At 31.8% G+C, this 10,281-nt stretch overlaps 2 protein-coding genes across 5 annotated transcripts; both read left to right on the top strand.

The window, feature by feature from the left end:
* Positions 1-527: 527 nt before the first annotated feature.
* LOC124837858 (uncharacterized) lies at positions 528-1,374 on the top strand. 3 transcript variants are annotated; one of them, XR_015783765.1, is made up of 3 exons: positions 528-668; positions 763-915; positions 1,036-1,374. XR_015783765.1 is itself a non-coding variant. In XM_047313315.2 (2 exons), exons 1-2 carry the CDS (start codon positions 757-759, stop codon positions 1,099-1,101), a joined length of 174 nt encoding a protein of 57 aa, XP_047169271.1. In that variant the 3' UTR covers positions 1,102-1,374. The 3 variants fall into 3 exon arrangements, 2 of the variants coding, with proteins under 2 accessions (XP_047169271.1, XP_047169272.1); XM_047313315.2 differs by lacking the exon at positions 528-668 and having other exon boundaries at positions 757-911; positions 1,083-1,374; XM_047313316.2 differs by lacking the exon at positions 528-668 and having other exon boundaries at positions 757-915; positions 1,083-1,374.
* A 5,678-nt stretch (positions 1,375-7,052) lies between these two features.
* Positions 7,053-10,281, top strand: LOC124837862 (Oxidoreductase family protein). Of its 2 annotated transcripts, none has more exons than XM_047313323.2 (7): positions 7,053-7,370; positions 7,843-8,013; positions 8,366-8,530; positions 8,609-8,773; positions 9,259-9,393; positions 9,504-9,601; positions 9,707-10,281. In XM_047313323.2, the coding sequence occupies exons 1-7, from the start codon at positions 7,191-7,193 to the stop codon at positions 9,906-9,908; spliced, it is 1,116 nt and encodes a 371-aa protein (XP_047169279.1). In that variant the 5' UTR covers positions 7,053-7,190; the 3' UTR covers positions 9,909-10,281. The 2 variants fall into 2 exon arrangements, with proteins under 2 accessions (XP_047169279.1, XP_087960950.1); XM_088104824.1 differs by having other exon boundaries at positions 7,155-7,370; positions 7,833-8,013.

Raw genomic sequence — 10,281 nt, 5'->3', positions numbered from 1 at the left:
TTTTTGTTTTTATTTACAATTTAATAATTATTTAATTTATTTTAATATTTTAATATTTTAATATAATTTAATATATTTGAATATATTAAGTCAAATTTTATATTATTATTATTATTTTATTTTTATTTTTATTTTAATTATTTTATTTTTTATTTTTTTAATATAGCTATTATTATAATATAAATCATATTTTAATAATTATTAAAATATAAAATTATATTAAATAATATTTAAATTTTAAATTAAATTAGAATTAATTTTAAGGTGGTGCAAAGTGTCTTTAATAAAAAAAGAGAAGAAAATGAAAAGATAGTTATTAAAATATCTTTAATAAGAAAGAGAAGAAAGTTAAAAATTGGAGGTGCAGGGTGTCAGAAGGTTAAAAATGGAATTTTTGGAGGTGCAGGATGAGATGTTGGAGGTGTAGGATGAAGCACTCTACATTTGGGTTAGGAAAGTAAGGCCCAATACAAATTTGTATACGTCTATCTGTATTCTAACCCGAATCCGTATGCATCGAGGTTTGTTACTATAATATACGGAAAAAGTGCGTGTAAAATAAAATTGATGGTTCATTTATTCCGTTACAGACGAGAAGGTTGTGGATTGACAGTGGAGCAAACGACAGAACAGCGAGTGTGAAGATTTTGCTTTTGGTGGAGATGCCTGTAAGTAGATATAAATCTTTATTAATTAATTAATTATTATTTAATTGGGGTTCTGAAGTTTGGATCGGATTGGGATCGTAACGTTGCGATGCAGATTAGGAGCTTCGTAGAGGTGGAGTCACCAAGTCCACTCAGATACTTGATCGGCGCCGCCGTTATGATGATCGGAGTGGTGTTACCCGTCGGTTACATGATGTTCCGTAACAAGCGCGTTCCCTCCTCTTCCTCCTACTCCAAACAGACGTAGGTGTGCCCTTTCTTTTTTCAATTCCTCCTACTCCTATTCTTATTTACTCTCTCACCATGGAGTTCGCTTACAATGTGGTCAGTTAGATGTAAAAATGAGGGTTTAATTTTGCAAGTGTAGGAAGCAGGTTTTGGGTGGGAACTAATCAATCATGATTGGTATTTCAGGAACAAGGTTTTGATTTGATATAGAGAAATGGTGGTTATGATGTGAGAAGCCTCCGGTTTAGTGGATTTGAATTTGTTTGGAGGGGGTGATTGAGTTAACTTAGAGGCTTCAACAGATCTACCATCTGTTCTGTTGTAAATGCATTTTGTCATCCTAATCTTCTAAGTGTTTGTTCACTTGATTCTGAACACGAATACATGCTGCTTGTCTTTCCGTTAAGATACTCTATCTTGTATTCAATATTGTAGCTCAACAAAATTTCAATGAACTTGTTTTGCTTTCATTTATTTATCTATTTGTGTTCCTTTTAAGCAGAAAGAAAGACGGGATTGTTGATGCTGGCTTTGAGTACTTTTGTTTATTTGATCTTGTTCTGTGAGGATACTCGAGTTTTTTGAGTTTATGTTGGTTTTGGGATTAGGAACTTGAAGTTAGGCTGTCATGTTTCAAATGTTCATGTGTCTTTGGTTTCTAATTCGACAACATTCGATTCCTTTTAAAATAGAGTAGCTAGTATTAGCTTCTGCGTCATTTTTGTGATTTGATGTGAATTCCAGATCAATCGATGCCTATCCAAACATGGCATTTGCATGATATCAGATACTGGTAATTCTTGTTAGTTGAAAGATTAACTAATGTCTTTGGTTAGAATTGTTAGTAATATTTATAGTCTGATACGGCTAGTAATTTTTTTATTTGTGTAGAGACCGCTATTGCATTGATTGTGGCATAACAAGAATAGTTATGATAATTTTAGTAGGATCATATTTTATATGGCTTATAATGCTCTCATCTAAATTGATCAAATCCCCCCGATAAAACTCATACATTGAGAAGCTGTAAAAGATATGAAAGTGGAAAGCATGTACCTCTTGGGTCATGGCTTTCGAGGTGGTAATAGAGAACTTTTTCAGTAAGAGGTTAAATCCTTTAGTAAGTACCCTTGCTCAGTAGTTTATGAACATTCCCCCCGTCGATCATTATTTCACTAATACAGTATATGATATATTAAATGTCTCTTGTAGAGAGACCACTCCTAATGCTGGAGCTCTGAAACATAACCATCCCAGTCCGCCGAACAGCTAAAGAATCTTGCTGTGTGCATATGGTACCTAAGAAGCGTTGCCACGATTTTTGTATTGTGGGCACATCTTGGTTATGAACATGAATTTTTTTAATAAATTTTAGGCAAAAAGAATTCATGACGTTAATGTGGATTATGTGACAGAGATGCGGAAGAGTTCATGACAGTGTAATGAATTAATATATGCTATCATCATATGTTATATATCAATATTATAGGGTAAACAAATACGGAGAGGAAATCCTCATTTGACAAAAGAATTATCGAAAGGATTATTGGTGTCTGCCAATGACAATAAACTTTGTCTAAAATGATCCAAGCAGATTAACACTTGGGGTTAGTAACTTATAAATTCAAATAAATTTAAATTAGTAATAAGAACCATGTCCAAAAAGAGTGGTGCTTACTCTGAAAAAAATAACTCCATTGGCCAATGACATTATAATATTATATTGGGAAGGGGTAACATTTTGTGGACACTTCACAAACACCTGTTTGACACTTTTATTTCTTTCTTTTCTCATGACGTTATAATATTCATCTTTACACTATCTGAAAGAACCCTTGCAGCCACTGATACGGCCAACTGCTCTATCACTGTTGTCCCCAACAGCATTAGAATTTAGAACTAGTAAAGGTTTGGATCAAATTTTCTGGAACAGTTTATGGACTTTTGACCCTAGGGGATTTGTAACCTTGTTTGATTAAACAAGGTACTATAAGCCTTTGTTTGGATTGTTGTGGAGGTAATAAAAAAGAAAGAAATGAAAGGAATTAGAGTGGAAACGGAAATTGTTATTGAGGGAGAGAGAGCAAGTGTGAAAATTTTGTGTGAAATAAAGAGAGTGTTTGTGTAATATATACAATTACAAAATACTATTATAAAATTAATATTATAAAATTAATATCGATTGAATTTTAATATGAAGTAATTAATTTATGAAATGGAAATAATATTATAAAATTATTAAATTTTTTAAATTGAATATTTATAAATAACTAATTGCAAATGATGGTCAATCTTTTCTCACATACAAATTTAATAGGAAAAAAGTGTAATACGAAATTTATTAAATAAAAAAAATGAGACTTTCATGTTAAATTTAAACATATGAAAAAAATAATAATATTATGACAATGGATTTAATATACCAACAACTAATTTAATAAGACATGAAATTTTTTTATGTTCATTACAATGATCGCAGGGAAAAAAGTACATCAAATTTTTAAGCTCTTGAACCTTATCTTCAATTCCATTAATGCTTTGATAGATATGTTTTACACCATGATGAAGATTTAAGGCTCCATTAATGCTTGATAGATATGTTTTACATCATGATGAATATTTAAGGGTAAGGTGTTTAAACCTAGTGGGCCTACCTTTTCCATGCCCTAGATATCAATCTATATTTGGTTTAACATATTAGCATCTTGATAAAAATGAGATTGTTGTTATTGAATACTCATTTTCGCTTTCAGAATTATCTTTATTAGGGTTATGTTGTTCGCCATGGATACCCCTGCCAAACATAGTTTACGTTGATTACATCTAATTTTTTGAGATATCTCTCATTTAAGAGATATAACTACCGTAGGGTAGTTCCACTCTCTAAACACACATTAAGTTTAGTATGCAAGAGAATATTGAGTTATTAGAAGATCATAAAGTAGGGATATATGTTATTGTACTTGTATTTTTGCATATGTTAAATGATATGGTATGGTCAATTAATGAGAATATTATGTTTCATGGTCCATATCATGAAGACATCATCTTGCACGAGGTGGGATTATTGGCTTTCCTACAAGGATGTTCATGAGGTCCCAATGTCATATTTTTAGCTGACATCCCTGTCATAGTTAAGGTCTCCAGGGATGTCTGTCAGATCAAACTTTTGTCCCTCATATTTCCAGTTGGCCACATTGATCCAATACTTAACTTTGATTATAATATTTTTCTACAAACACCTTAGTCACAAAATCTTTTTTGTCTAGGAGGTTAAGATTTGTGTATAACACTCTTACAAGTTCGTGACTGAAAAAAAGCTAGGTACATAGAAAATGCAAATCTTAAACTCTTTGGCACAAAAGATTTTGTGACTGGGGTGTTGCAGTAGAAAACTATAATTAAACATGATAATTGGGTTAATGAGACCAACTCGAAATATGAGAGGTAGGGGTTTGATCTTACCGACATCCTTGAATAGTTAACTATGTGAAGGATGTCGCTTTGGCTGAAATGATCAAATCTGGCCCTCACATACAATTTGCAGGAATTTTGGTAGCTTGAGTGTCGAAAATAGATTATTGCATTGCATTTACAATCATATTCTAATTTCTCGGGATAGTAACGATGCACAGGTCCTACAATATGATTTCTTAAGGATGAGTCATGCTACATAATATTCCATTTACTGGTCACACCATCTCATTCAACATATGTGAAAATGCAAGAGCAGCGACATGCTCTTGTCGATCTAATAACTCGTATTCTTTTGCATACCGATTTTGATATGCGTTTAGAGAGTGGTCAAAATTCCTAAATAAGACAACTTTGGTCAATATAAATTGTACGTGACCCTCATGAAGAAAATCCTGGGAGCGTAGATGAAGATGTGGGGGGTTCAAGGACAACAACTTCATCTTTTATGAATGGTAATATTAAACCAAATATGAGGTGGTAATCATAGACTGCAACAAGGTGTGAAACGTGTTTATTAAAGGAATTGATGGAATTGAAGATAAAATTCAATAACTCAGATAATATTGAGTAATTTTGTGTTTTATTTAAGTGTTATTATTTTTTAGTGTAATGTATTATTTTATTTCGATTATTGTAATGAACATAACTAACTTTTTATGCCTTATTAAAATTTGATATATTACATTCTTGACGTAGTACTATTTTTTATATGCTTAAAATTAATATGCAAATCTCATTAGATATTTTAGAATTTATTGTATTACATGTTTACCCGTGAGAAAAAAAAAACCATCATTTATAGTTAACTATTTATATAATTTCAAAAATTAAATAATTTTTAATATTATTTTTATTTTATAAATTAATTGCTTTATAAGTATTTATCTTTTAATTTAAATTTATATGCAATATTATAATTGTACATATTGAAGAGTTAACTTTTTTTAATGTAACAACAATGAAATATATTACAATTTTTCATTCATTTTTATTTCCATTTTCAATCCAAACAGTTTTTATTTTTTATTTTATTTTCTTTTCTATCCCATTTGAATCCAATCTATGCAGTCTCTTAACAAAACCTGATGGTTTGTAGAGAGCAAAGTTTTGCCTCTCCATGTCTTTGTTTGGTTCAAAATTTGAGTAGCTCCTTAAAATTCTTCATGGTATAGAATTAATTGTTTATATTATTTGAAAAATGAAGTTCTTTTCTACCAGTTAGCGAAATGGTTGTTATCATTTTCATTACCGGTTATTTGTAAGTTTAAGTAATTCTGGATTATTTCTTTTTGTGCAATCCGAATAGTTGTAAACCATTATTCAAGCTTCACCTTTCGTAAATATTGTGTGAAAAGGGTTCAACTTCATTAAATTTAATAGTTTATTACGCTACCTTATTCTGCCTTATTTAGTTACTTTCTATCGTTTTTACTTGGCTATATTAGTGTTAACATTTTTTTTTATGTTTAATGGAAGAGAATTATAAGATTTATTTTAATTATTTATTTATTTGTTGACAAAAATATATGTTTAACAAATTTTTTGTTTTTTATTTTTATGATCCAATCCAAAGCTTTGAAATTTTCATAACCTCTGACTCTAACACTAGAGATGCAGTTAAATTGAATAACTTTTTTCCTCCTTAAAATAAACATAGGATGACAAATGCATTGGCAGCTGAATTGACCACTTTAAATCCATTTATTAGTTTATGTTACTTAACTATTTTAGTTTAACTATGTAATCAATATTATTGTGTATTGATTGTTTCCTTTATATTTTTATTACATATTTTTGAAAGAAAAATTAGCAATTACAATATAAATTCTTTTTTTTCAATTTATACATAATGGAATGAAGAAAGGCATGATACTAAAGGAGAAGATAATGTTGTCTGGATTCAAAGTAATATTTTGTAACTCTTCCTCTGTCTAACGTTTTTACAATGGCATGGAATCATTTCCGAAGAAACAAAAAAATTAGTGATCATTTGAGATTATTTTTGGAAAATGCTAACATATTTTTCTAAAAAAAGTATTTCTATTGGTAAAAATGTATTGAAAATAATAAATCAAATAGGTCTCCCTTTTAATATGACGAATCTCAAATTTCATTATCTATTTTTTTTAATACATTTTAACTAATAATAAAGATCATGTTTTGGATTTTTCACTCTTACGAGATTTTGTAATGATAGCAAACAAATTATAAACGTGATACTAAATAAAAATATACATGGTTGATGTAGTTGAATTTGGTAAAAATTAAAATTGCTACAAAAGTGTTAATTTGAAAACTTGTACTACAATTTATTTTCGTCAATTAGTCGAGAATGTAAAGAAAATTATTGCCTAAAAAAATCATAAAAGGAATTAAGAAATTTTAAATTATAAAACACGTACGTCATACCTTGTAATCAAAATGTATGTTAAATATGATTGATGTGTCACTTTGTATGAGATAAAAAATAAGAATTAAATTAGTTTCTAAATAACCAAAAGTGATGTGAAATTCTTTGAGTTTATAGTAAAATATTAATACAAAAAAAATCTTTTGCAATATTGTCCACTTTGAAATTATTTTCTAAATTTGCGATTGGATTAGAATCAGGAAAGTTGTATTGTAATTAATTATGTAGGAAAGTGGAAAAGAATAAAGAATGAAATTAAGAAAAAGAAAAGCCAATGGCAAAAGGATGTGAACTGACATAGATGATTTTGTCGGATAAGGAATGGATGAAATTTGTCGTATAACTCTAAATAGCAGATTTGGTAGAAACCTGAGAAGCGTGTGTTGAAGAATCAGAATTGAGAATCCATGGGAAGTGGTGTTTTGAAGTACGGAATCATAGGAGTTGGAATGATGGGTAGAGAGCATCTTGTGAATTTGTACCATCTTCGCACTGAAGGCGTGGCGGTTGTCGCTTTTGCTGACCCTCATGTTCCCTCCCAACAACTCGCTCTTCAATTGGCACACTCCTTCAGTTGGCCTCTCAAGGTATTATGAGTATCACTCTGCTTTTTATTTTCTGTTTAATATAACAATTTTTTCTGGATATATCGTTGTTTCATTATTGTGACTTGGATCTAGAAATGCTATTATTGATCTGCAATTATCTTGGCAGTAGTTGTACTATGCTGATAGTTTAATTAAGAATAATAAACCAACAATTTGGGATTCCAAGGATTATCCTTTCTACTAAGTAGTCCCAGAATTGATAAAGCTATATAGGTAATCCCGCGAGTAATTTGAAGGGTTTTTCGATACTTGAAAAGTTCGGAGGATTAGGGATTACCTATATTGCTATTTTTAGTTTTTTAAGTATCATATAGGAGTGAAGGTAATAGTACTTCAAGGATGGAATTGGAGATTTTTTTTTCATTAAATTAAGTTGGCCACTCTGTATAGTCTGTTGAGTTGAATTGAATGATTGAATGAATGAATGACCATGAGTTCAAGAGTTGTGAAGGTTTTTTCAGGTCACCAGGAGCTGTTGGACAGTGGACTTTGTGATGTTCTGGTGGTATCCACTCCTAACATGACCCATCATAGGATTCTTATGGACATAATCAATCATTCCAAACCCCATCACGTACTGGTAGAAAAGCCCTTGTGCACCACAATCTCTCACTGCAAAGAGGTTTCTCTTTCCTTTCATACAATCGGTTGCTTATTAGGGCTTAACTGTTAGAATGTAATTTTATTGCCGACCAATGACTGATCTTGATAGAAAAAGTTTTGTCTCTTTGATTGTGCTGTTTTCCATCGGGATGGGGACGTCAACTATGCTTGTGTCATTTCCTTTACTGTTATCATATGACAAAGAATTTTTTTATATTATACTAGACTAAACGTGTCCTAAAGAATAGAAAAAACTATTATTCGAAGTCTTGATCTTGTAGTTGGGTATTGCTTTATGCCATTTTTATCCTCTAATAAGTATTTGATGAACTAATAACTAATTTGATGTTCTTGTGTCTACGTTGGATTAGGTTGTCGATGCTGCTAGAAAGAGACCAGATATTTTGGTACAAGTTGGATTGGAATATAGATACATGCCACCTGTTGCAAAGCTGATAGAAATAGTTCAGGGAGGAAACCTCGGACGAATCAGAATGGTATCAATTCGGGAGCACCGGTTTCCATTTTTGGTTAAGGTTAGACGTTATACAATTTGAAATTACATGTTTTTGGGTTCTCATACTGAGCTAGCTGAAAAGTGATACTGATCATAGGTGAACAATTGGAATCGGTTCAATATTAACTCAGGTGGTACCCTAGTAGAGAAGTGTTGCCACTTCTTTGATCTGATGAGGCTGTTTGTTGGTGCAAATCCTGTTCGTGTGATGGCTTCTGGAGCTATTGATGTTAATCACAAGGATGAAATATACGATGGAAAGGTAGATTAAATGCCGTATTTCAGTTGCAATAACCAAGCTTGAAGCACTAATCTTTGTGTTGGTCTGTATGCTGCCTTAATTAATACTGATTATAATCTGCGTATGGTGTTCCTTAATCCAAGAAAGGAAACATGCACGTATTTTGGTTTCGTGTGTCCAATAAAGTTTAAACGGCTACTTGTTTCCGGGGCTAGGAAGAATTTTAGAATTTCATGTGATTGTTTGCAATATTAGGTAAGAGATAGTCGAGACTCACTGGTGTTTGTCCTTGTCTGATGAAGAAATAAAGATTATGACTTTTTCATATCTGAAAATTATGGTCTATTCTGTTTTTCAATGTTCAAAATTAAGGACTTTGAGTTCGTATTCTGCCAGTTCTAAGTGGAATAAATCATATATGTTCTTCTGTGTAGCAGCCTTAATTGGCGCAAAATTTTTCTCTAAGCTTTGGTATTGTTATTGCTATTCACTGGTTACTTCGGCAGGTGCCCGATATCATTGACAATGCGTATGTTATTGTTGAATTTGACAATGGTTCTCGAGGAATGCTTGACCTTTGTATGTTTGCCGAAGGAAGTAAAAATGAGCAAGAAATATCTGTTGTAGGTGATATTGGAAAGGTAAAACCATGATAAAACTTTGTTTTAAAACTTTGTTGCATGAGTTTCTTTCCTGAGTATATGTTGTCAAGATGTTAGCATCTCAACTTAACAAATCATTCGGCACACAGGGAGAAGCCTTTGTTCCTGAGAGTGTTGTGCGGTTTGGTACACGAGAGGGGGGGAGAAATGGTGTCCAGACTTTGAAAGCTGAGGATCATCGAATAAAGTAGGTAGCTTCTCTCTGTTAAATGTCATCAATTAGCTAAGCTTTGAGATGGTGAAATGAAATGAAAGTGGCTCTTGTTTTATGAAATCCTTGTGGACTCTACAGGTATGATGGGTTACACCATGGATCTAGCTATCTGGAACACCTTAACTTCTTTTCTGCAATCAGAGCCAAAGGAGAAAAGGCTCCAAGTGTAGATCTCCAAGATGGATTAGTATCTGTTGCTATTGGAGTTGCAGCACAGCTCTCTATAGAATATGGTCGATTTGTTACTATTGAGGAAGTTATGAATGAACTCAGAATTTAAGTTGGAACACTTGGAAGTGAAGTAATGGCGTCTCTGCTGTTGTGTTCTGATATAGGGATGATGTATCTGTTATCACTATCTCATGAAAAAGTGCTAAGTGGTTTGTGGAAGTTATATTGCTTCCATCTTAGCCAATTGGTGTCTTCAACTTTTTTTCTTTCTACAGCTCATTTTCTGTGAAGTGAAACAGTAGAATGTAATGAGTGAAAGCTCAAAGTTTTAGCCAAATAAACATGCTGGAATCTTTCCATAGGAAGGAGATGTGATGCACTACATTACATGTTTAAACCGACACTCTGATGTATTAACTAAACAAGTGCATTTTCTGTCGGTATGAAGAAAAGAGCAATTAAATCTTATTCGGTAATGATCA

This window comes from Vigna umbellata, chromosome 1 (genome assembly GCF_029865625.1).
Source record: "Vigna umbellata cultivar VRB3 chromosome 1, Vumbellata_1.0, whole genome shotgun sequence".
Lineage (NCBI taxonomy): Eukaryota > Viridiplantae > Streptophyta > Magnoliopsida > Fabales > Fabaceae > Vigna > Vigna umbellata.
Note: the sequence above shows the minus strand (reverse complement) of the source record. Positions and strands in the feature narration are given on the sequence as shown.

What these genes read in the sequence shown, in the direction of transcription:
- LOC124837858 (XM_047313315.2), top strand. Translation starts at nt 757, where the DNA reads ATGCAGATTAGGAGCTTCGTAGAGGTGGAGTCACCAAGTCCACTCAGA.
- LOC124837862 (XM_047313323.2), top strand. Translation starts at nt 7,191, where the DNA reads ATGGGAAGTGGTGTTTTGAAGTACGGAATCATAGGAGTTGGAATGATG. An exon ending in ATGAAATATACGATGGAAAG is followed by an intron (nt 8,774 to 9,258) that starts GTAGATTAAATG and finishes TTACTTCGGCAG; the next exon opens with GTGCCCGATATCATTGACAA. An exon ending in GCTGAGGATCATCGAATAAA is followed by an intron (nt 9,602 to 9,706) that starts GTAGGTAGCTTC and finishes TGGACTCTACAG; the next exon opens with GTATGATGGGTTACACCATG.